This window comes from Sylvia atricapilla, chromosome 19, assembly GCF_009819655.1.
Source record: "Sylvia atricapilla isolate bSylAtr1 chromosome 19, bSylAtr1.pri, whole genome shotgun sequence".
NCBI lineage: Eukaryota > Metazoa > Chordata > Aves > Passeriformes > Sylviidae > Sylvia > Sylvia atricapilla.
This window is the reverse complement of record NC_089158.1, coordinates 9,016,135-9,041,810: the sequence shown is the minus strand read 5'-3', so window position 1 is coordinate 9,041,810 and position 25,676 is coordinate 9,016,135. Positions and strand designations below refer to the sequence as shown.

At 49.4% G+C, this 25,676-nt stretch overlaps 1 protein-coding gene across 1 annotated transcript in view; it reads right to left on the bottom strand.

Annotated features, from left to right (window-relative positions):
- Window positions 1-25,676, bottom strand: part of NACC2 (NACC family member 2) — a 52,557-nt gene that overhangs the window by 4,427 nt on the left and 22,454 nt on the right. The window contains exons 2-4 of the mRNA XM_066332910.1: window positions 11,192-12,115; window positions 2,872-3,039; window positions 147-252 (exon numbers count right to left, since the gene is read on the bottom strand). Coding sequence (XP_066189007.1) covers window positions 147-252; window positions 2,872-3,039; window positions 11,192-12,053 — 1,136 coding nt within the window. The 5' untranslated portion in view covers window positions 12,054-12,115. The remainder of the gene's footprint in view (window positions 1-146; window positions 253-2,871; window positions 3,040-11,191; window positions 12,116-25,676) is intronic.

Here is a 25,676-nt window from a genome sequence, read left to right as displayed (position 1 = left end):
ATAAAGTTTTCAAGCATCACGAGGAAAACGCACAGAGCTGAGTGCAGAGGGTGGAGCACTGATGACACAGGGTTAAACCCCTGGGAGAGGAAGGGAATGAACCCCTGGGGACAGCACGAGGAGCAGTGGGACAGGACGGGACGTACCGATCGAAGAAGGTGGCCAGGAGACGTCTCAGCAGGACCTTGTGTTTGACACCAGCACATAAATGGCAATTCATCAGCTGCCCCCGGGTGATGTAAACGCCTGAGCCTGCAAGGGTGGAGAGGGACAATCCAAAATGAGCCCCTGGCACACCCACAGAGCCACCAACAGCTCCTCCTCGCCGGTGTTCTTCACCTGCTGCAACAAGGACAGCGGGATTTCTGGAAAATCCTGACAAATCCTTGGGGCCTTGGCAAGTCCTAGGCAATAACAACTCCTTATTTTATCTGTACAGACAGGAAGTCTATGGGAATCAAATGAAAGGATTCTTATTTTCTCACCAATGCACACGGTGCAAGGCTTACACTGTGATTTTATATGTACAGACCCGATTATTCATTCTTTCTGAAGCGAGAAAACCCCAACCCATTTGGCCTTTTCTTTTTTTTTTCCAGTGCAAGACTGCAGAACACAGAGCTGGAAATGAAAGAAAAAAACCCCTCATCTAGCACAGAAAGAGGTACTTGGTTATAGATCTAACTGCTTCCAAAACCCCAGCCCATCACCTCTTGATACCTCTGGTGAGCAGGGAATTTTCCTCCTAATGCACAGGAACTGCTGCCTTTGAACATGCTGCCTTTAAGGATGTTTTCTGGAAGAGAAAGCAACCCTCTGCAAAGCAGCTGGACACATCCAGAGGTCTGGCAGTGCTTTACAGCAGGTTTTATATCAAACCTTTTTACTCTGCTCACAGACCAAACCGCTCCTGCCTTGGCATCGCTTCCAGGGAGAGGTTATCCCATTTTTCAAGCATTCTGTTACGTGAGAGGGTGGGTTTTTTTTGGTATTTGCTTTTAATTAAGATTAAATAATGGGTCATAACTGGATCCAGAACACGCTCTGTTCTCAAGATATAAAAACATCTGCTGGAGAAGTTAATATCTCTTCCTGGATTTCCAGGGAAGGTGATTGTCCCTGAGCTTCTGGATGGAACTGGAGCTCAGGGCAGCCCCTGAGCCTGACCCTCTGCACCTCCCCTGGCATCAGAGGCACCCCAGGCCACTCACCCTGCCCCAGGATCCAGCCTCACTCTGGATCTCTGAGCCGTGCCACGTCTCACCAGGAATTTTCCTCGTATTCTCTTCCATTTAATGAGTTTTTCTGAGTGGTTTTTTTTTTTGCCTCAGTCCCTCCCTCAGATGTGCTGTGGTGACTGCGAGCCTTGTTAAAGACCCTTTTTCAGAGAGGGCTGCTCAAATGTGCTGAATCAATTGTGGCATGAAGAAACAGAAACAAAAGGAAAACACTCCCACACTTGGAGAGTTGAGGAAAACTTTCCCAGCAGGATCAAGCCTCCCCCCTCCAGGTCTGAGACAGGAATTAGGGGGGTTTAGTTTGTATTTTAGGAGATAAGGGATCAGAGCAAACACCAGCCACCACCGAGAGGAACTTCACTTTAATAAATGAAAAATAACCAGGCAGCCACTATCAGTTCATGATATTAATCTACTTTTTTTCCAGATTGAAAAATGTAAATCAAGCAGAGTTGCCTCAAGCCAATTTGCAGCTCTCACTGTGAAAATAACCTGCACCACTTGATGGTTTTAAGAAGTCTCACATTAAAGGGAAATGGGTACCAAATGAATATTCCAGATACAAAATAAAGACTTGTGGTTGTATGCTGTGCTTTGCCTTCCATCAAAGCCCCCACCCTCCGTCAGCTGCAAACCTTTGTGGGTATCCCCTGAAATCCTGACTCCTTCTGCAGACTGGAATTGAAACTGTGCCACTCAGCAAGAGAGAAATGACTGGAAGGGAAGAAGAACAACTGATTTGGATGGGCTGTGCTGCCACATGTCCTTTTTGGACCAAGAGCTTTGCAGGGATTAATTAAACCTCCCCACCCGGGGCAGGTCTGGGATGTTCCTGCCCAGTCATCCCCACACAGTGACAGCCAAGGAAAAACCCACAGCCAGGCCCCTGCAAAGTAAAGCTGGGGGGAGCTTCTAAAAGCAGAATATGGTTATTTCCATTGGAATTTGACCAGGTCACTTCAGTTAAACACTTTCTGTGCAGTGCTGGAGGTGCCTGGGCTGGCACAGCCACCTGGTTTCATTCTTCACCCAGCTCTACACTGTCTGAACAGCACCATCTTCCACCTCACACTGGCCAAAAATCTTTTATAGAGAAGGAGTAAATTCCCTCAGCATTGTAAATTTCCCCCAAAATGAAAGTAAAGACAGGAGAAAGGACCAAACCAAATTCCTTCTCCTCCTCCTGCAGCGTTTGACCACTTAGTAAGTTTATAAAAAAACTCTTAACAGGTTTTTTCAAAGCTTGTTCACTGACACAAATTTTATCTCCTTTGCTTTGTAAATCTTAAAATGTGGTAATTTTTTGGGGGGGAGGCTGCTAGATTTTTAGATCTAAATGTGATTCTAAATGAAAACACACTCACTGCAGCCACACCGAGCAGGAAGAACACAAAGCTGCCGAATTCAATTAAAACGCTAAATTAATTCAATTGAATAAATCCTGTTAATGACACTTTTTTTTTTTTCTTCTATCATCAAATTAAAGGGAACTTCTCAAAAAGACGACTGGTGACGAACCATCCAGAAAGACACAGCAAGGGCACACACAAAGATGCACGACTGCAGCAAGATGGAGAGCACAATTCCAGAAGGAAAACAGCAGCAATCCAAAGGCATTCTAAAGGCAAGTTACCTGCAACCAGCTCGAGTTTTTCTCCGGGGTCTCCCTCTGAGTAGAGCTTTGGGTGGCAGCGGTATCCGATCTGGCTGATGAGACTGGCAGGGAGAGCGACCAGATCCCGGCGGATCAGGACACAGGAGCGGTTCTCCAGAGGGATCTGCTCTGGCTTCTCTTGGGCAACTTCAAAATTAAAAGGGAGAAATGGTTAAAATAACTCGTCATGCAGGCAACAAGGCTGACAGGAGGAGCCGTTGGAAATATTCCCTCCTCCAACCATGGGGCAACCTGAAAGCTTGGAAAAATCCCCTGGCCTCCCTCTCCACGGCAGTCTCAGGTTCTGCAAGAGGGATTCTTAGAATCTCATTATGCTTTAACTTCTCCTGAGTCAATCATTTGTGAAAATGGACAGCTCTGCACAGCTGGAATTGCTCTGCAAGCACAGCACACGGAGCTGCTGCCCCAAACACTCCAGAAGGGTGGCAGGAACTTCACCAGGGGGTTCTGAACAGACAGTAAATCGTCCCAGTTTGATGAACATCTGCAGCAGTTCCATCATTCCTTCTCCTGATGGTTTTTCCTGCTGAAGTCAAAATCCAGAGCCTGCAGACACCTCTGCTCTGAGAAAGATCAGCAGAGCCTCTCCTGAGATGCACCCACCAGCCCACTTCCTCTTCCTCTGCCTTCTGCAGGCCAGCTTTTCCTCTCAGGAACAAGAGAAGCCCCCAACAGTAAGGCAAAAATTGTTATTAAGATGTAGCTTCAAAACAAAAATACCAGATTTTCCCAACTCGCTCCAACTGCATCATCTCCAGAGCTCAGCAGTGCCCAGGAGCAACCAGTAACATGGAAAAACTGGAACTACTGGGCTGTCCATATCTGGGGACTGTGGGCACAAAGAAGATTGGTTTCTAAAGCACATTGATAATCCAAGACCACCGGATTGCTTCAAATGACAATTTTTGACAGCAACGAGGGCTGACCATGAGCATCAACTTCAAGACATGGTGGGAGCAGTTCCAGGGCTGAACTGCAGCCCAGCTCTACCATGAGCCACCTTTTTTCCCCAAAAACTGTTCGCTAACGTGGCAAGTGCCACGTACAGCCCCAAACCCCAGCTCTGTGCCTGAATATCTGCCAACACTGAGAGGAGCAGAAACCCCAAGCAACGAGCGTTTCTGAACTCAAAATGTCTCCTGCTCCAGAGGTGTCTTTTCCTGCGATTATCCCGGAGTCCTGGGGGCCACTTTTCCTCCCTGCAGATAAAATAACAAGTTTTTGCAGACTTGTTGCTGCAGTAACCGAGGGTGATGGCTCGGGGACAAAGGGAGCAGTGTTCTAAGTAGGACATGCCCGCGATGCCGTGCTGGGCCGTGGCATCCTATCGCAGGCTCCGGGAGCATCCCCACCCTCCCGGCTCCCTGTGTCCCTGAGGAATGCCAGGAGGGGTTTTGGAATACCAGGGGGATGGTCCTTTGCTCAGGGAGTCAGGACCCAACAGCAGCACAACAAGTCACAGGGGGTTTTTAAACCTTTCATGCCCCGTTATCCGTGCAGGGTCTGTGCCATTGGCGTTCCCAGCTGCAATATTCCCGACATTCCCAAGCACCCAGATCCAAGATCCCACTGGAGATGGGGGTCAACTCCTGCTGAGGGAGAATCTCAAAGACCAGCTCTATTTTGAGGCTTTCAAAGGGTGAGAAATAAACCATAGCCAGTTAAATATTGGTATTTTCCAGCTTAAAGAAACCCAAAGCAGAGGGACAGTGGGTATGAAGGAGCCAATCCTCCTCTGCTGTCCCTCCCTTTTGGCTTTTTGGCTCTGCTAAGGCAGGGGCAGCTTGAGGAGAGGAAGGGACACCTCAGTCAGCTCCCAGAGGCAAAATTGTACTCAGAGGTAAAATTAAATATACAACCCCTAAAACTGAGTTTTTAAAATTTCATTTTTCCTTTAACCAACGACTCAGGTCAATACCCATCAGCACCCAAAAACCAGTGGAGCTGCTGAAAAGAAGCAGAATCCTGCACAGACTCTTGGATTCGGGCCTCCAGGTATTTTTTACGTGATATAAAGGCATCTCCCACAGGCACACATTCCATAAAACCCCAAATCTGGGGGCCTAAGGGATCCCACAGTAACACTAATGAGGCAGGGAAGAGAAACAGCAGCATGAGCACTGCGTTTGTTCTCCCTCCCTGAAGAAATTTTGAAGGACTTGGTGTAAATCTCTTTTCTGAAAGAACAGCAGATTTCAGGACAGGCTGGGGACGGTCCTGGCTCGAAGAAATTCTTTGATTCTGAAGACATTTCACTTTCTACACGAGAAGACATGGAGAAGTTTCTATTCCTTCCTGTGAAATCAAATACTTCATAAACCAAACCAACACTCAGCTAAAAAGACCAAGTGCAACTCAACCCACTGCTGGATTTTGGTTACATCTGTCCTGCTGGCTCACTGTCCATAAATCTCTTATTAAACACGAATTAAACATGAATCCTTTTGGGGGACTTTGTTTTCCGTTCAGGCATGAGCACAAAATCAACCAAACAAAAAGAGGTTTGGGGCTTTCAGCGGCACCTCAGTTGAGCAGATAGCAATCAGTTATGTAAAGGAGCAGGACACAAGAGCCACTTTGGTCCCATGTTTCCAAAGAAAGCCACTCTGTTTGGCCTTTCTGCTCCGGAGAACAGGAGAGTATTCGCTTCTAATTAATTTGTATCTTCAGAGGGCAGCGGCTCCTTCCCTTTGAATGAAAGGGCAAACAATGGGAAGTATTGTTAAATACAGTTTTGTTCCTGAACAAGAAAAGAGCTCCCAGCCAGCAGAGAGGGGCAGGAAATCATTACAGAGGAAGCCACGAGAGCTGCCAGCCAAACACTGGAATATTTTATTTATTTGGATATCTGCTTTTATCCCGAACTGAGCTGGATGCTGCAGCTGCAACAGGTGGTGCAGAATGGGAAATACGCATTTTCCTGGAGTTTTTGGCTGAAGGAACAACCTCAAACTAAGTCACTGGTCCATGCCCTGTGGCTCCAGGTTCTGCAGGATGCTGGGGCACGTGTCCTCCTTACCTCTAAAACACACTGTCCACTCCAGAGGTCCCTTACAGCACCTTAGTGCTGAGCTCAGGATGGTTTAGTGACATTGGGATTTTTGTATGGCCAACCTGAGGCATTTGGGGACAGATCTGCTGGGGATGGGCTGCTCAGGTGAGTGCCTGGGAATTGCTGGATATGCACCTGGCCCCAGCACTCACTTATCTCCTTAGCTGCTGACAATCCTAACAGCAGGGCTTCAAAATGAGCCAGGAGCCCCCAGTTCCCACATAAACATCAAGGTTCTCCTGTGGGTAACTGTTTCTGGTTTAGGAAAGGGGTTTGGAGATACAGAAAGATCACAGTGAGGGAGCCTCACCTAAAAATCGATGTTTGTGGAGTCCCAACACGTAACCACACATCTCAAGCCCTGCAGAAAAGGTTTGAGAACCCACCTCCACCTGCTCCACCATGGATGCAAACATATGGATGGCTCTTCCCTGTTCCCTACATCGCCAGAAGTCTCTTTTCAAACAGCAACACTTTAACAGAATTTCTCTCCCACCAGCCTATTTTCCACTGGTGGAGGGACCACCCCAAAAATATCTTCCCCCCCCCAGCCTCAGCATCACCAGCATCTGCTGCAGATGTAAACCTGTAGCAGAGGACACACGCAAGCACCATGGGCTAGATCCATCACAGAGTCCCAACGGGGAGAGTTTACATTTCCCAAATAGTACATTTATACCCACGCACTGAAATGTGGCTGTTTGATTTGTGACCTATTTATACAGGGAGGTAATCTGGAATTAGTATAGGAAAAATATTACTGGTTTATAAATACCCCTATCTTGCCTTCGCCTCAGATCTCAGCCAGGAGTGAAACATCTGCCAGCCTAAAATTAAACATCTGTGGTTCAGAGTGAGGAAAACTGGGGCTGGGAGTTTAATGCCAAAAAAGGCCAGAGGCTGAGTGCCCCCACCGTGGGGCTCAGCTCTGACTGTGCTGGGTCGGGATGGAGCAGTGCCACCACAGAGCCACCCAGGTTGGAAAAAACCTCCAAGACCAATCTGTGACCAATTGTCACATAAAGACACACATCTCCCTGCCTTTGCAGCAGTTTCCAGGTGTTGAAATCCCTCTGCAAAAAACCAAAGCGCTCTGGTAGATAACGGCGCAGCCTTCGCCTGCTTCATTTCCTAAAAACCCACGAGCTCTTTGCTGCTGAGCATCCTCCCTGTGCATGGGCTGGCCAGCACAGGGACAAGTGGGACCTTGCAGGGTCGGGTCCTTGTCCCTGCAGTGGCAGCCAGCTGCTCCATCCCGCTGCAATCAGCCGGCGTCACAGCCGTGATTTACGTCGCTGCAGCGCGTCGTGCCCGGGCTCCGCTCGGGATGCTGCACGGGCTGCATCATTTGGGATTCTGGGTTGTTCCTTGCCCTCTTTCCTTACTGTCAGGAATCAGAGGCCAGGAGAGAAAACTATTCTCTCAGCTAATTACCACAACTATTCTATAATGGCTATTTTAGATGAATTTTTAATGAAGTGTGCTCTTGTCAGTTCGGGATTTCGTAACTTTCAAGTCCAGCCTTTACATCCCAGCCATTTGCTGCATAAAGGTTTTTCCCTTTTCCCTGCAAACCGGTGCAGCAGGAGCAGGGGAGGAGGACGGACCCTCGCACAACTTTGCTAGTGCCTGTCAAAATTAAATTAACTGCATCTGCTCAGCAGAGAGCTGACTGACAGGAACGTGGCTCGGCGCAGAAAAAGCGCCGAGCATCTGCAAGTCCTGCTGAAACCCACTTCAGCTCAGGCCCACGACGCTGTAATTAACAGGGATAAAAATACTTTTGCTTTTGTTTAATATTTTCTGGAGTTGTGCGTTCCTCAGATCAGATGCTGGAAACCTCATTAAGTCTCGCTCGTGTCCTCGAGGCCCACATGTTCCTCCACAACCAGACCTAGTTATGGAGCGAGGAGCCATTTTACCGCAGTGCTGCCAGCCCGGCACGGCGCCGGTGACACCACGGCCACCAAACCTGGCCAGAGCCTTGTGGGGGGAAACCGAGGCACCTTTTCTTACCCCTCCCCTCTGCCAGCTGCCACCCTGTCTGCCAACAGCTAAGCCTGACCCTTCTGTGTTTAATTCTGGCCTCATCCTGCCGGTCCTTTGGCAGGTCCAACGCTTGTCCTGGTCCCTCACACCGGTGTCACCACTGCAGGTGGCATCAGCCTCTTCTCCTGGGTTTCCTCCGAGAGGAAACAGCCTTGAGCTGTGCCAGAGAAGGGTCAGGTTGGACATCAGGAGGAATTTCTTCATGGAAAAGGTGTTCAGGCATTGGAAGGGGCTGCTCAGGGAGGAGTTGGAGTCCCCCTACCTGGAGGTGCCCAAGGAATGACTGGACATGGCACTCAGTGCTCGTGGTGGTCAAAGTTTGATGCTGGAGGCCTTTTCCTACCTTAAGGATTCTGTGATTTGGAAATGTGGCTCTGATCCGGCTTTGGAGATTGGGAATGGTTCTGACTACAAAAAGGAGTGAAGAAAATAAATTAAAAGCCCCCAGCCTTGGGGCAAGAAGAGGATTGGCGGCCCCTCCAAGGGGTGATGGTGAAGGCAGGTGAAGAGCATCAGCCACCAGAGTCCAGCCACACCCTCACCAGCACCAACACTTCAGATGGGGAACAAAAAAGCAGAGAAAAAGAAGGAAAGAAAAAAATCCAGCAACCCTCTCTGAAATTCAGAGCTTCGTCTGCTCCGCTCCTCTTTGGCTTTGTTTTTGTTTTCACAAACAGGGCTCTTGGAAACCTTGGCAATCCCTATTTTAAAGGGCTCCCCCCTCCCCCAGGCCTTTGTGAGGCTGTGGGGATCTCCATGCCAGGAGCAGGATTAGCTGCCTTCTCTCTTCCATCTTATGGTTTCATTATTCTGCACCTTTTGAGAGGGTACAGTTTATCCCGAGTAATTAAAACACAGTTAGCTCTACAAGTCCAACCCATAATGGAACAGCTTAGGTTTTACTTTTCTGTAATCTCTCTCTCTTTTTTTTTTTTTTTTTGCATGCTCTCTTTTCCAGGAAGACTGATACCTATAGCTGGCTTATTTCAAACAGGAAACTCTCTCAAAAGGTGCAGGTGAGGAAGAGGAATTTCAGCAGAAATGTGGGATATTTAGAGCCTTACAACTTGCCTCTTCCCTGCATGGCCTCGGCATCACCACCTGGTTCTCCCTACAGAAAACAAGCAGGAAAACTTGGCTGTGGGATGCCCAGCACTGGCACAAAGGCTGCAGCATCTCCAGTGACACCTGAGAAAGCTGCTGGGATTTTCGTTTTTCCAACTGGGATGACTCCTGCCCGACAAGGATTAGGCACAGCCTCAGAGCTGGTGTCTGCACCACCCCTGAGCTGGTCCTGTCCTTGCCTTCTGAATTGGTTTTGTTCTGTTTCTGCAGGAACTGGCCCTGTGACAGGGATGGAAAACACAGTCCAAGGGCATAATCCCACTGCTCCAAGGAACAACGCTGAAGGCAAACCCACATTACTCACCACAGCCGGGAAAAGCAAAATAAACCCCAAACAAGTGGGCAGCAGCACAATTCCTGTTCAGTCTGGCTCTAACAGCAGCCATGGAGGAGATCCTGACCTTGTCCCACCCCTGATCCCACTTCTCTCCTGCCCCATCCCAACCACTAGGACCTGAAGCAGAGCAGTGAGAAGCACTCAGGCTTTTGAGGCTCATTTCCTACAGCTGCTTGTCCACTTTTCCTAGCAAATATTTCCAATATTACTACAGTAACTTTGTTCTGTTTCCTCCCCTTTTTCATATGGCTTAGTGAAAAAAAAAAAAACCCTTGGAAAACACTTATCTGCTGGCTGTCTGGCAGGGGAACATGCCAAGAGGATGCTGAGCTCCTGCTCCTGGGATGGGATGGGATGGGATAAGACAGTGTGTAGGGGTGAGCCCATTCGCAGTGCTAAGGAAGCCTGAGAAGTCCTTTCCTGTAACTGTAGGTAACAAAAATTGTCCTGTATTTGCCAAATCTTGTTCCTTGGTGAAGACTAAAATCAAACAGCTTTGAGGAAAGCTCCTCAATGAACCAGAGTTAAAATATTTGCAACGTTAGTAATTCCAGGAGTCAGAGCAGGGGCAGCAGCTCCAGGTGAGGGGATGCTGCCTGCGGCCAGAGCAGAGATGTCCCTCCCTGGGGAGCTCCTGAGGATCAAACACTGGCCACAAACACCTGCAGGTCCCACGGGGAGGCCACTGAGAGGCTGAGCTTCCTTGTAGGACACTGCCAGCTCCATCTGGACAAGGTGCTGGGAGCTGCTTCCACACAGGACAGCACCCAGAGGGCACCTCCCCTCTGGAACTGAGCCCCTCTTGGACGTGCATCCCACCTGTCCTGGCTCCTCAGGAGGGTCTGAGCCCTGCAAGGCGCCCAGGGAAAGGAGCTGTGTGTCCAAGGAAGTGGGAGGAAAAGGAATTCTCATGTCCCCGTGCCCACCTTGGGGCTGAGCAGCAGCTCCCAGCCAAGCACCACCAAAGTGAAGCTGCCTCCTCTGTCTGAGGCCCATTGAGGGATTCGCACCCATCCCTTAATCCCAAATTCTGGAAGGGCTGGAGAGGGGTTTTACTTAGTACTGGGCACTGTGTTTCTAATGGGGAAATGAAAGAACATCAAGTCCCCAGACTGCTTTGCCCTTTCTGACAGTGATGTGTGGGACAAGGCTGGCAAAGGAGAAAGGGGCACTTCATGCAGCAGGGAGGAAAGTCCATCTTTCCTTTCTCCTGCAGATATTCCTAGTTAACTTCTATAAAAATGATTTAGTTGCTGTCCTTCTCCCTTCCTCCAAGTACCATGTTCATCACCTTTTTGGAAACTCTTACTCTAAAAAGCCAGGACAGAAGACAACTCCCAAAGTGACCACCTCGCCCTGGGCCAAAAGGGCTGGTGCTTCCCTCGCCATGGATGACCCACAGCAGGCGAGCTCAGCCATCACCTCAGGGATGGATGTCACCACCACAGGGCTCATGCAACCACCAGGCTCCTCGCTGGCAGCCTCAGCCAAAAAACCAAGGGCTGGGCTGACCCTGGTGGATGATGCAGCCTCTCATCCAAAGCACCTCCCAGCTGGGGAGCCATGGGGTAGGCACCAAGCCTATCATCTGGGCAAAACCCCACGAAGGAAAGACAAAAGCCTGGTGAACAACCCAAAACCGCCCACGGTGGCTGTGCCAGCAGCACACAACCACCGCAAGCCAGCTGAAAAGAGGAGAGAGAGACATCCATTACCAGAGTATCCTCCCGACGACTTGATGTACATCTGCCCGTACTGCTCCTCCACCATGGTGTCGTAGGCCTCGTCATCCTCCTCATCCTCCTCGTTGTGGTAGGAGGTGGGGCTGTCGGTGGTGGGGATGCTGCTGGCGCCGGGGCTGGTGCGTTCCCCCTGTGAGTACTGCACCTGCTGCACGTTGGGGATCAGCGTGGCCAGGTTGGGCACGCCGTAGTAGGAGACCCTCGACAGCTTCAGGGGCCCGGCGTTGGTGCCGCCGGCGCCGCCGGCTCCATCCCGCGCTCCCGGCTCCAGGGGCCGCTTGCCAGGCAGGCCGGGCAGGGCCTGCAGCTCCAGGTTCTCGTGTTTGACCCGGGTCAGGAGCGGGATGGGCATGGAAGGGGACATGACGTAGGGCGCCGAGGCCGACTGCAGCTGGTTGCAGGGGCTCTGCGGCTCCGAGCTGGGGTCTTCGATCATGGTGGTCTGAGAGTCACAGTGGGGCGAGCTGACCTTGAACATCAAGTCCGTCCCTTTCTCCACGATGTGCTGGATCTGCAGGAAGCCCGCCGTGTACATCACCACCAGCTGCTCGCTGGCCGCCATGGTCAGCTTGCCGGTGTAGCAGAAGGACAGGATCTGCTGGAAGCAAGCCGGGGGGACGGTGCCCGGCAGCTCAAAGGCGTTTTTGCTGTTCCCACTGAACAAGTCTCGGAAGTAGAGGCTGCTGGCGGCCAGCACCGCCCGGTGAGCCTTGAAGGCTTGGCCCTTCACCACGATGGAGACATCGCAGTAGAGCCCCAGCAGCCGCTGCTCGTTGAGGCAGCCCAGAACGGTGTTCCCGAAGTTGGGAATCTCTATGTGCAACATCTGCGACATGGCTCAGGATCGGCTGGAGCTCCTCAGACATTCAATGCAGGAATATCCAAAGTAGGGCACATCTGAAAAACGGAGAAGGCAGGGAAGAAGAGGAGCAACGTTTTTAGACAGTTCACCAAAGCAGGCAGGGAGCACAGGAACCCACCTCGCCCGACATCAAAGGCTCCAAGCAGAGCTCTGAGCGCCAACACGAAAAAGCAATCGCTTATAAAAATTACTTATCGATGGTTTCGAGCCACGTTGGGGATGCTATTGGTGGATGGCAAAGGATATTCCAAAAAAATGCAAGTATTTCCTTCAAGTTGTGGTCTGTTTAAATAAGCACCACTGATCTATTCCCCCGGGGTTTTTTTACTTTATGCAGGAAAATCTGAACGATAATGGGAGAGAACAGTAAAGCAAAGGAAAGGCAGTCAGACAGATCTCAGTAGCATTATATAAGAAACACAACAACCAGCAGCTATGTTGAAACTACAGAAAAGATATTTATAAAACAATGTGCCATTCTGCCCGAAATAAATACAGGATTCTGCTGGAGCGGAGAGCTCCCAGGAAAAAAGCACTTTGGAAAGCAATCTTCCCATTTGCACCAGAAAGAGGGAGCATTTCAACAGTTAAACCCCTTTCTCAACAGATTTATCCTCCAACAAAACGAGGCTTATCTCCAAATTAAGCCAGATATTTGAGCCCCAATAAAACAAACCAACGTGCCTGCCGCAGCAAGACGCCTACCAAGTTGTCTTCTTATTTTCCTCCCCCAGATCCCGAGCGGGGCAGGGGGAGCCCCAGCCCAAGCCCCTGGTGCAGGCAGAGCCCCCCCGAGCCCCCAGCCCGGTGTCCCCGGGTACCGGAGCGAGGATCCTCCGAGCGACCCCCGGGCTGGAGGCGGCGGCTGCGGCTCCGCATCCCGCCACGGCCGCTCTTCAGGGCAGGCTGTACCTTTTGGCCACGGGCAGAATTCCTGCTTCCACCTGACCCCCACCCAAAAAAATAAAAAAAAAAAAAAAAGAGGAGCTTGGTGTTGGAAGGGAGCTGGTGCGCAAAGCTGGAGCAGGTAGAGCTGGTGCAGCCTGGGCGCTGAAACTCCGGCGGAGCAAATCACTGCGGATTCACCGAGCCCAGACCTCCCCCGTGCTCCCTCCCCAAAGAGTCCAGGAGATTTAAAATCCTGTCTGCCTGCAATACTACTGAAGGAAAAAAAAACCAAAAAAACTACGTTTAACTAATGCTGAAAGCTCAGAAGAACGATATTAAAAAAAAAAAAAAAAAGGGGGGGGGGGAGAAAAAAAATAGAAGTTTATCTGAGAAAGATTCAAAAAAAAAAAAATCTCTGGAAAGAAAATAATAACCCACAAAGAGCTGCTCTGTTCCCATTGCCGAGGGGAGAAAAAAAAAAAAAGAAAAAAAAAAAAAAGTCCTATCTGCAAGGCCACGGGGTAACAGGAAGAAAAGGGAACACACTCGGAGCCAATTTAATTGTATCTGCATGGTTAAAAAAAAAAAAAAAATTTCTTCCAAGCGAGGAAGTTCGCGGTGCCTTTGCCCGGCCGGGAGCGAACGTACCTTGAGCAGCGTCCCCGGCGCCGCCGCTGCCGAGGGGCTCCGCTCCCCCGACCGCCGAGAGCTCAGGGGAGGGGGAAAATAAAATATAGTATCAAGCCCTGGGTTTGTATCTGCTGGAGCTCAAGCTTTTACCAAGTCAAATCTCCCCGGCAGCGCACAGCATCTAAATGAATAGGCCGGATGCAGATTAACATTCAGGCTGCTCTCTGCAATGAATAGAGCCCTTTGATTAGGGACCTGAAGTAAATGCCAGTTTCAAACCGAAGCTTTAAAAACAGAGAAATATCAGTGCCAGAGGAATGCTCTCAGTGTTGGTACAAGACAGACTTTTGATGAGTCACTGCAATGCAAACAAAGATGGCAGAAATACTGTACTGTATGCTGATGAAATGCTTAGTGGTGCCACGGCAACTGAGACAGGTTTTAAATTTATAGTGCAGTTTTGCATATGAATTACGCTGTAAACTGCCTCCCCTGCCATCTAGTACATCCAGAGTGTCAAAGCATTTAAACTATTCCAAACAGTCTGCAGAGCTGGCACTGCTGCTGGTTAACTCCTGCGGCCAGGGGAAGGCACGGAGCAGGGGTGGTGAGCATCCCCTGGACCCCCCCAGCATCCTCCCGTACCCCCAACACCCCCTGTATCCCCTCAGCATCCCCCTGCATCCTGAGCATCCTCCTGCAGCCCCTCACGTCCCCCGAGCATCCTCCTGCATCACCCCTGCATGCCCTCAACGTTCTCCTGCATTACCCCCACGTGCCCCCAGCATCGTCCTGCATCCTCCTGCATCCTCAGCATGTCCCCTGCATCCCTCCTGCATCCTCAGCATGTCCCCTGCATCCCTCCTGCATCCTTAGCATGTCTCCTGCATCCCTCCTGCATCCGTAGCATGTCCCCTGCATCCTCCTGCATCCCTCCTTCATCCTCAGCATGTCCCCTGCATCCCTCCTTCATCCTCAGCATGTCCCCTGCATCCCCCCCAGTATCCTCCTGCCTGATCCCCCCCCATGCTCCTGGCCAAGCATCCCACCCCAAGAGCATCCCCAAAAGCACAGCTTTGGGAATGCCCAAATCTGCCCAAAATCAAGGTGCTCTTTGGGCAGTCACACTTCTGCTTCCTGTCCCCCCCTCCCAAGATCCCCCCCCATAGAAGAAAGCCTTTCAAATGCAGGAAAAATGTTTACCCCTTGGGGAAAGCTTCTTTCAGTCTGTGGCTGAATCCACTAAAAGCAAATCCATTTGCTTAAGTAATGAAATCCCAGTCACATTGTCTCCTGGATTCAGATTTTAAATTACCTTCGCATTTATTGAGCATGTTTGGTGCTTTTTTCTGGGAAAGAGGGTGGGGCCTCCCTTTGCTTATTTCTCCCTTGCCCAGAGCGATTTCCCTTGTGCCACTGGCCTCGGATTTGGCTCAATTGCTGCCTCGGAGGGTCACACACAGTTAAAATTCCAGGCTGAGAGGTGAGGCCATCCCTAGAGCAGGATAACTGCAGGGCTGCTGATGCTCCAGCCTGACCCTTTCCCTCCTGATCCTGCTCACAGCTCCACTTCCACATCCAAAGGGATGTTTGGTGCATTCAGCTCAAGCCCAGGGCAGGGAAGTGCTGCACTCCCAGCAAACCCCTCTGGCACGGCTGAATCCCACAGCACCTCACAGAGCCTGGAGAGCCACGCTGCTCCCACCCCAGGAATGCTTTGGGAATGCTCAACACACTCATCCAACGCCCTGAGGAGGTCACTGGGGTCTCTGCCAAGTGCTGGTGAGGAGGTGAAGGCGCCGAGAGGGGACCAAGGTGACATCCCTTGAGGAGGTGACACCACAGCGACCAAGCCTGAGAACCCAAAAACCTCTCCCAGCCACGACACCATCCATCTCTGCTGGAGAAAGGATGGGATCTGCCCTGGCAAACAAAGATCCACTCTGGATCTGTGAAAAATCACTGAGTTACAGAAAAATCATTGCTGCTCAGGCACCTGAGGGAGCCTCACCCGTGGTGGTGGGAAGAACACGGGTGGACAAGGATTTCCTCCTCTTTTCTTCCAGGAAGGGCTCCCTCAGAGCTGGAGAAGACACCAAGGAGGCCTTGGATGGACCTCCTTGGGCCCAGGATGTGGTAGGACCAGCCAAGGACAGCTTGCTAACACAGAACAAGCCAAACTTAAAATAAATATCAATTATTAATATTAGAATTTGCTCTATAAACAAAGAGGCTTGTCATGAGCAACCCCTGTCCCTCCCTTAAAACACCAAATCGTGCTGGTTTGGGGTATGTTTAAGAGCCCACAAAGTGCCCCAGCATCCCAAATCTTTGGCAAATCTCAGATAAAACCTCCCAGGAGAGTTTGAACCAAGATGTTCCACAAAATTGGTCCATCCCAAAATGCAGCTCCCAGGGAAATGGGGAGGGGGAAATAACAGTGTTTGGTTTAGAAAGAGCATCAAGGCACACAAGGAAGCTGCAAAGCCCAAACCACCCCAACAAACCATCAGCCAGGACTGCTGGAATTTTTTCTTCTTCCTCCCTCTGCCCCTTCTCCTTTTTATGACAAGAATATATTTTTAAAAACCCTCCCAAAACCCAACTGCAACCCACCAACAACCCCAAATCATGAAGAAATAGAATAAAACAGTCTTGAAAGCCCAGGAGAACCTGCTCACCACCAAACCTCGCATTCCCTAAAAACAACTGCAACAAAAAGCTACTGTGATTAGACAGCAAATGCAGTAAAGCTTGATAATTCCTAACTTTAAAATTCCTCTATTAAATATGATCATTTTTCTTTTAAATAGAGCACCAAGTGACTCTTGAAGGGTTTGAAATGGCTTCAGCCCATCTGACACAGGAAGAGCTGTGCTGCAGGAGAAATGACCTTTGCAATTACAGATGGAAACTGTATTTTTCCAATCTCATCTCCCAAACTGAGCTGTGTCCCAAGGTGCAGGAGGAGCCCCCAACATGATCATCACCCCAAAAAATCCAGTCCCTTTTGGGCTGGAGTGTCCTACAGGTGACAGACCATCAACTGAACATCTCCAAATGGGAAAACACGAATAAAACTGGATTAAAACCAGACAAACATCCCCCACCTTGATCATTTTACATATGTGACCATTCAAGCAAAACATCACTTTGTTTTCTGATGGCAGCCTCTTTTTCCAGCTCGTGGATACAGGAGGATAATTTGTACATGTCTGCCTGATTTTTGTAAAGTCATAGCCTTTGTCACGAGATGTTCATAAAAAATGCAGCCGTTATTTGAGACAACTTCCAGGAGAGTTTGGGAATTCTCCGTTTCTGCATTCATCTGCTTTGGGGAAAGAAAAAAGCAGGTTTGCTCTTTTCCAAACTAATTCCCTGCTCCGAGGCCTGAAAGGTCAGGGCGAGGCGACAGCAACAAAGGGAAAAAAAAAAGCATCGACCTAGAATAAGATGCTGCCATCAGAGCTCCCCCAGGAGTAATCAGAAATAATTAGATAACGTATTTAAATTGTCTATTTTCTTAGCCAAACAACAGAGAGGCTCGGTGGAGAATCATTCCCCCAAAAGCCCCCAAGGATCCCCCAAGTCCTGCAGCTCCCCAGGAAGGTGAGCTGGGCAGCAGCTGGGACAGGGGACAAAGGGACAGGGACCCTCCGGGGGTGGGAGACAAAGCAGCCAAAGGCTTCCACCCCATCCCAGGCAAAGCCCCGGGAAAGAAAAGAGCTGAAAAGTCCTGCCCTTGAAGGCCCCAAAGGGTCAAAGAAAACTTCCCTTTCTTCTGTAAATGAGGAGGGAGGGGGAGAAAATCCCACCCTTGGATTTGAGGCTGGGCAGGGGGTCCCCAAAGCCACTCAATCCCCCCAGGCACAGGGGTGACACCTGCCCCTGCTCTCACTGCAGGGTTTGGGGGGGTTATTTCCCTATTTTTAATGCAAAGGAAATGTATAAACCCAAGGGAAAATATGCAACAGCTCACTGCAAACTCACTGGCCAAGTATCATTCCCAGAGATGCTGTAATGCCTCAAATAAAAGGAAGAGTTAAATTAAAATAGAGTTAAGTGAACTAAAGGGTTAAATAAAACAAATAGCTAAATAAAGCCAAATAAAATGCACTTCAGGTCTAGGCTGAGCACATTCCCCCCACCCCTGCACCACAGGCTGTGCCAGGGAGCCAAAAAGCCAAAAAATGCCAAGTTTTGCACCCACACCCCAAAAACTGAGCATCCCCTGTTCGAGGTGAGAAAATCCAGCAGGGGAAGGGGCACAGGTCTGGATTGCTGCACAGTGTTTGACAGGGGGAAGAAAACAAGGTTAAGTTCAGTAATCAAATGGCAGCGAGACTCCTCTCCTGCAGCACTGGTATCTGCAGCTCCAAAGTATTTATTTTTGAAATGCTGCAAGTGGCAAGCGGCGCGGACGGACCCTATTTTTAGTGTAGCAGCCAGTGGCAATGGGTGAAAGGAGATTATTTCTGCCTTATTAAGAGCAGAGAGTGAATTTGCAAATATTACTCAGTAACACACGGGCAGCCCACACGCAGCAGACATGCAGCACCACGGAGCCACCCGCGGCTTCAGAATCCTCAAAGTTCCCACTTGGAAAGTACAGACCCGGAGGCTGGGGCAGGGAATGAAGTGGGGGGAAAAAAAAAGATGGAAAAGTGAATTGAAATCGTGCTGGTGGCGCAGCTCAGGAGGTGTGGGCAGCCCCAGTGCCAGGGCAGCCCGGGGATGGGGTTGGCAGGGCTCAGTTTGGGATCCTGGCGCTGCCCTGGGGGCTTTTCTGGGCACCTTGGCACAGCCCCGAGGGGTCTCTCCTTGGGGACCTTGGCATAACCCAATATCTCTCTGTAGAGACCTGGCACAGCCCCGAGGGGTCTCACCACAATCCCTGGCACAGCCCTGAGGGGGTCTCTCCTTGGGGGATCCTGGAACAGCATTGGGGACTCCTCCTGAGGACCCCAGAACAGACCTGGGGGCTTTTCCTGCCACAGACTCGAGAGGTCTCACCCCAGTCCCTGGCACAGCCCCGAGGGGTCTTTCCCGGTCTCCCTGGCACAGCCCCAAGGGGTCTCTTTATGGGGACACTGGCACAATCCCAAGGACCCCAGCACTGTCCCAAGGGGTCTCTCCCCAATCCCTGGCACAGCCCCGAGGATCTCTCCCCAATCCTCTGGCACAGCCCCATGGGGTCCCTTTATAGGGACCCTGGACAGCCCCAAGGACCCCAGCACTGCCCCGGGGGGGTCTCACCCCAATCCCTGGCACAGCCCTGAGGGGTTTCTTTATGGGGACCCTGGCACAATCCCAAGGATCATTCTCCCTAATCCCCTGGCACAGCCCCGAGGGTCTCTCCCCAATCCCCCTTCACAGCTCTGAGGGGTCTCTTTATGGGGACCCTGGCACAGCCCCAGGGACCTTGGCACAGCCCCAGGGACCCCAGCACTGTCCCCTCCCAGCACTGTCCCGAGGGGGTCTCACCCCAATCCCTGGCACAGCCCTGAGGGGTCTCTTTATGGGGACCCTGGCACAATCCCAAGGACCCCAGCACTGCCCCGGGGGGTCTCACCCCAATCCCTGGCACAACCCTGAGGGATCTCTTTATGGGGACCCTGGCACAATCCCAAAGACCCCAGCACTGTCCCGAGGGGTCTCACCCCAATCCCCTGGCACAGCTCCAAGGGATCTCTCCCTGATGCCCGTTCCCAGCCCCTCGGGGTCTGTTTGTGGGGACCCTGGCACAGCCCCGTGTCCCCTCCAGCGCTGCCAGCACAGCCCCGGGCTCTGTCCTGCTGCAAGGTGAGTCACCGGCAGCCCGGGAGCACCGCGGCTCCTCGAGGTCACCCACCCGGCAGCTCCGAAAAGTGCCGTCATTCAGCCAGGGTGAAGCGTGTTATTGCCATTATTATTTAATTAGTTTGGTTTTTTTCTTCTCTTTTCCCCTTCCCTAACACTGATCTTAAGAGCTCTCAAAGCAAGGAGAAGCAAAAAATAGAAAATGCAACATTTTAAATTTTTTTTTTTTTTCAGCTTGCTGCAAGGGGAAGGGAGAAGGGAGAGACACGGCTAGAAAATACAATTATTCTGCAGAACGGAGTATTTTGCCATCGAATAAAAACTCAAGACCCCGAGTAAGTTATGGCTACAGGAAAGCACAGAGCACCCCATCACCATGCCTGCAGCATCCCATCACAAGCACTAATTCCCATCCGTAACACATCAAAAAAGACAAGTGCCATGCTGAATCCTATTCTCCTCACTCCTAGTACACAACAGCAGAGCTAGCAATATATAACATGCATGACTCAGTCCTAGCACCGTGCCACTACGGAACAGAAAGCTTTAAAATAAAGTAAATATCTTAAAAGGTCAATTAAAAAAAGCTTACAAAACATCAGACGCTGCTTCTTGCTAGAGCTCATTACCTAGTATGGTGGAGCTGCCTGTGTGTTTTTTTTTCTTGTGCAAGTTAGTCTGTGAGTCAGCATTAACACACATGAGAACATCAGGAATACTGCCTAGTTCTGATGCAATGGAGGTTGTAAAAAAAAAAAAAAAAAAAAAAAAAAAAAAAAAAAAAAAAAAAAAGGAAGAAGAAGAAGAAATCGCACTCGGTTTGGACGGGAGCCTGTAATTCAATTGCCTTTACTTTTCAATTACTGCATAGCCTACCCTGACCAACCTGCAGAGGGGAAGGAAACTTTGCTTACATCTCTGTCTTAAAATTAATGACTTTTACTTTTGGCTACGGCTTATTCTCCCTGCTTAAAAAAAAAAAAAAAAAAAAAAAAAAGAAAGACATAATATACTTAACCCTTCAAGGGCAGCTGAGCCCACACAGCAATTGGGATCTTTGTGTTTTTGTAGGAATTTCAGGGCTGCCAAAAAGTTCTGGTGAAGGGAGACATTTATACATTAAACTTTTAATACTCTACAAAGCAAAGCTACAATTGCATCTGAGCTTGATCCTTAATGGAAATAGAAGCCTGCAGACAAGGGAAGTTGGAGACTGCAGAAATTTAACTCTGCGCCTCTGGGCTCAGCCAGGCAAACATGAGACTGCACAGGAGGCCCTTCAAAAAAATGAGGGGTTTGGTCATTCAGCAAAAAACCCCCTGAGAAACCTCAAATTGGTGACCTGAGGTGGCCACCCCACTTTGCCCAGGCAGGTGGAGGCCAAGCTGAAAACCTGCAATTTTTTAAATATATTGCCTTTACTGCTTGTACTCCAGCAAAGAATTCCCTGTCTCCCCTCTCCCTGGGGGAAAACCCCTCCAGATGATCCCTGCTCCCAGGATCATCGAGTACAGGAGCCTCAACACTGACTTTTCACTTCTGCCTCCTCTCCTCCTGCAACAAAACCCTTCACTGGGGGCAACAAATTGTGCCCAAAGCTTCAGAATGTGACTATTTTTATACCCCACCCTAAAACACCCCCAGATAACACTGCAGCCCAGAATATTGTGTTATATATATCCTGCTGATGATTACATATATGAAATATTACAATATGGATGACGTATGATCAATGTATTATTTTGTTAATATATATATATTATATGCTAAACTATGTCCACCAACACCTGACAAGTCCTGAGCTGCTGGGAGAGCCCTGCTGATGCCCAGCACAGAAATTCCTTAAACTTGGGTTTTTTTTTTTTAATCTCTGCAGCAGAGAGGGGTCAGAGGAGTGAGAAAGTCTCCCCAGTGCTCACAACCTGAGCTGGTCCCATATCAACAAACACTGGCCAACCCTCAAAAATATAAATATTTTTAGGTCTATTTTTAATATTTATAATATATATATTGTCTATCTAATTCATACAGACTCATAATCCAGTGGATCACAAGAAATGCCAAACCCCAGTTCAGTCTGCTGGTCGTTTTCATGAGTAGACACAAACACTGCAAAACTCTTTCTTTTTTTTTTCCAAGTATAAATAGTTATTAATGCTGATTAACCACCACAGAAACCCCCCTAATATTAGAGATCAATCACTTCTGCAGCCTCTCCTGCAGGCAAGGCTCTGTCTCAAACCAGTATGAGCCTGGTGGGGTTATTTTTCCTTAAGCATGTGGGATACTTGAATACAGATGAATTGAGTTTTAAAGGAAAAAAAAACCCAAAAAAAAAACAAAAAAAAAAAAACCACCAAACAGCAACTTCTGGGCCAAGTTCTTGTGTGCCAAACTTTTCAACTGCCACAGCACAGCTCGACAGTGTTTCAAAAGAATTTAAGCACTGTTTTGAATACTGCTGACAATCTTCCTCATCAAAATTTGTAATTTAAATACCTCGAGTCTGAAAAGCACGCTCCCTGGGGCATGCTGCATTCCCCCCTCCCCAAGCCCCATTCGGAATAAAATCCAAATATCTGGCTGGGTTTTTCCTCCCCTCCTTTCCTGCAGCCCCCCAACATCAGCTGCATCCTGCAGGGATCCCAGTGCTGGAGCAGAGCTGCTTCTGCAGGGCAGCTGTGGATGAACCCCAAAACACCTTCCTCTTTTACAGCTCTGGAGGCTGGTTTAGAGATAAGATCAGTCACTGGTTTAGAGGTAAAAATCACTGATTTAGAGCTGATTGAGGGCTAAAACCAGTCAGTGATTTAGAGTTAAAACCAGTGACTGATTTAGGGCCAAAACCAGCTACTGATTTAGAGCTAAAACCAATGGCTGATTTAAATCTAGTTACTGATTTAGGGCTAAAACCAGTTACTGATTTAGAGTTAAAACCAGTCACTGATTTAAAGCTAGAACCAGTGGCTGATTTAGGACTAAAACCAGTTACTGCTTTAGGGCTAAAACCAGTCACAGAGTTAAAACCAGGTACTGACTTAGAGCTAAAACCAGTCACTGATATAGAATTAAAACCAGCTACTGATTTTAAAGCTATAACCAGTGGCTGATTTAGAATTAAAACCAGTTACTGATTTAGGGCTAAACCCAGCCAGGGGTTCAGAGCTAACACCAGGCTGTCCTGACTCCTCCAGGGAGAAGGGGTTAATCCAAGGAGCCCTATTCCCAGCTCTCCAGTGGATAAGATGTTCCTCCAGATGTGTCAGTAACCCCCCAAACAACTCCCTGTCACCGAGCCTAACCCTCAAGGAGCAGCCACAGGAAATTTTTTGGGGTGCCCGTGCAGCAGCTCCATTTTGGCAAAGGGATGTGTTTTAAGATTTCCCTCCCATCGCTGCAAAAAAAAAAAAAAAAAAAGCACCTTGAAAAGGTCGACGAGAGCGCTTTCACATTCTCAGATCCAGCCCCCAAAAAAAAAAAAAAAACCACCCAAAAAAACCACAAAGAAAAAGAAAAATCCCACCAAAAAAAAAAAAAAAAAAAAAAAAAAGAAGAAAAAAAAAGAAAAAAAACCCCCAACAAAAACCTGCCGCCGCAGATGGAACGGATTGACCTAGACAAGAACTGCAACAGCCTCTGTGAAATAATCCATCACCACCCCTCGCCAGCCGCAGCCGCCTTTGTCATGGGAACGCTGGGGAATCTCACCTACCTATTGCAGCCGAGCAGGGGCTGGAGAGGATTTAAATCCCAGCCCTGCTCCCCTGGGATGTAACCAAAGCCGGAGCTGCGGAGCGCCAAGCCCCGGCACACAACAGCAAATACCTCCATATTCCAAAGCCTGTGCCCATTACCGAACTCATTAAAGACAGTGATACTTTGTAACACACTCTAATCTTTAATATTCATAGCTTGCTTCATTTGCATAGCATGCCATAAATAGTTGAAGCAGAGGTAAAACACAAAGCGCTCCACTTGCATTTCTAATTATGCCTAAAAATCAAATGTAAATCACAACACAGCCAAGACACAGAAAATATTAAATTTGCTGGCTCTCAGTTAAAAATCTTTTAAACACCCCCCACCCCCCCCCGTCCCCAAACCACGCTCACAAACCCAATTATTTTTAAAAAGAAAAAATCAAAGGGGCTCACGTTGTCTGCTTTTGAAGAGGAGCTGACACATTCCAGCCCCAGCCCTGGTGAGGGACCCAGCAGCATTCCCAGCTGCCAGCCTCTTCCCAGAGCCAGCTCATCTCCCCAAAACCATCCCTAAAAACCTGCCCTTCCCACGGGGTTGGGCTGCAGCTGCCCATTTCACCTTGGTCTTTGGAGCCTTTTGCTCGGGGGTGCCTGGGAAAGCTGATCTCTGGCAAAGGAGGGAAATTTGAAACATCAGCTCGAATGTGAACCTGTGCCACGGCGTTGGGCTGGCTGGAGGTCAGGTTTTGGATTTGGGAGAGGCAAAGAGAGAGGCCCTGGGGCTGGGAGCTGCTCAATCCCAAGGTTTAAAGAGGAAAGTTTTGGGGTGCCAGCACTCAGCAGCTCCGTGTGGAGAAGGAAACAGCTGATTCTTGCTCACCATGCACCAAAAGCATGCAGAGGCAGCACAGGGTGTTTTTTCTCTGCTGTGTTTTTTCCCAGAACATGGAAGAGCCCTTGGAGGCCAGGAGCTGCCCCACAGTGAGGCACCAGCCCTGAGGAAAAGGCTCAAGACCCCATTCAGCTGCTGAATTTGAATTTGAGCCCTGTGCTCACATCCATCCCAAATATCAGCCCTTTTTAGAGGAGCTGCAGCAAATCCACCTGCCTGGGGAACTGTGTGGTGCTGGCAGTCCCCAACCACCACAATCCTGGAGGACTGCTCCACAACAGCACTGGATTTATCAGCTTTTAGGGAAAAGGGTGGCATCAGCTGAGGAGCCAGGCTGATCCCCTGGGGGAGAAACAGGGCTGAGGGGTCCTCACCTGCACAGAGGAACTGAGCCCACTTCCCCCAGCTCACAGAGGCACCAGAAGACTTTATATCTGCAAAGCATCTCAATCTCCTTGGATAAAAAAGTGTTGTTAGTGCATTCCTGACAGTGGCACAAAGGATTTCCCTGATGCTTCTGCATCAGGCACCATAAAATCCTCAGGGTTTTATGGAAAGTGTTTATGGAAACTCACTTGATTTTATGGAAGTCCATCACCACCACCACCATGTGAAAATGCACGTTTTTTAGTTCAAGAGCAGTGCAACCTCAACCCAACCCCGCTCCTTGCCCACCACACTGCCCCAACTCACTGCTGCTGCTCCCAGGAAGCTCAAAACCTTCCCAAATCTTCATCCATCTCCCCACTCCTCCTCTTCAGCTCCCAAGAAACTACTCACAACAGAAAGACACAGCATCCACAAGACTCCAAGTTTTCCAGATTTATGCCCAAAGATTAAATTAATTTTCCAAAAGCAGGACAAAAATCCCACTCTTTGGGAAGGCAAGAGGTGGCCTGGCCTGGCAGAGGACCTTGGAGTGAGGAAGGCTGGATGCCACACGGATCTTTTCCCACTTATCTTCCCTTTCCCACTGGGGCTCCAGCTGCATAAACCCACCCCACGTCAATGGAAGGCTGTCCCCAGGGAAAAAGGCATTTTTAAGTCACTTGAACCCAGACTGATTTTGAAGGGATCAGATAAACACCACCACAGTGAGCTGGGCAGTCGTGGCCACCCCGGCTCCGAGCCACCGTCTCTCCCTCCTGAGATTTCTCCCACTTAACAAAAGGCTTAAAGAGACTTTTTGGGAATGAAAAGTGGAAAGAAGAAGAAAAAAAAAAACCATATTATCCCTGCCATATTCTCCTCCTACTTGTACCCTGCTTTTCCAGGGTCTCTAAATCCCATCGGTGAATGGGTCCAAATTTCCCCTTGCATCCCGCCCCAATTCTTGCCCTCTCCTGGTGCTGCAGCTCACCCTGCCCCTTTCCAGACTCGAGTCCAGCTCAGCAACTACACTGCAGCAGTTCTAAGAAAGAGTGAAAAGATTTTTTTTTTTTCCTGCCAGAACGACTTCCAAAGAATTCCAGAGACATCATTAAATTTAACCCCAAAAGGTGAGCAACCGCCCCGTGCCCCCAGCCCTGCCCAGGGAGAAGTGAAAGCGAGCAGCTCACAGCCTGCAAAGCTTTTCTGCTCTTCGTATGTACCCTGGCATCTTGCCCAGACCTATTTTTAAGCCCATTTACTAGAAATCCCACAAATTAAAGGAAATACGGATAATGTTGTAAGAATCCTTTGGGC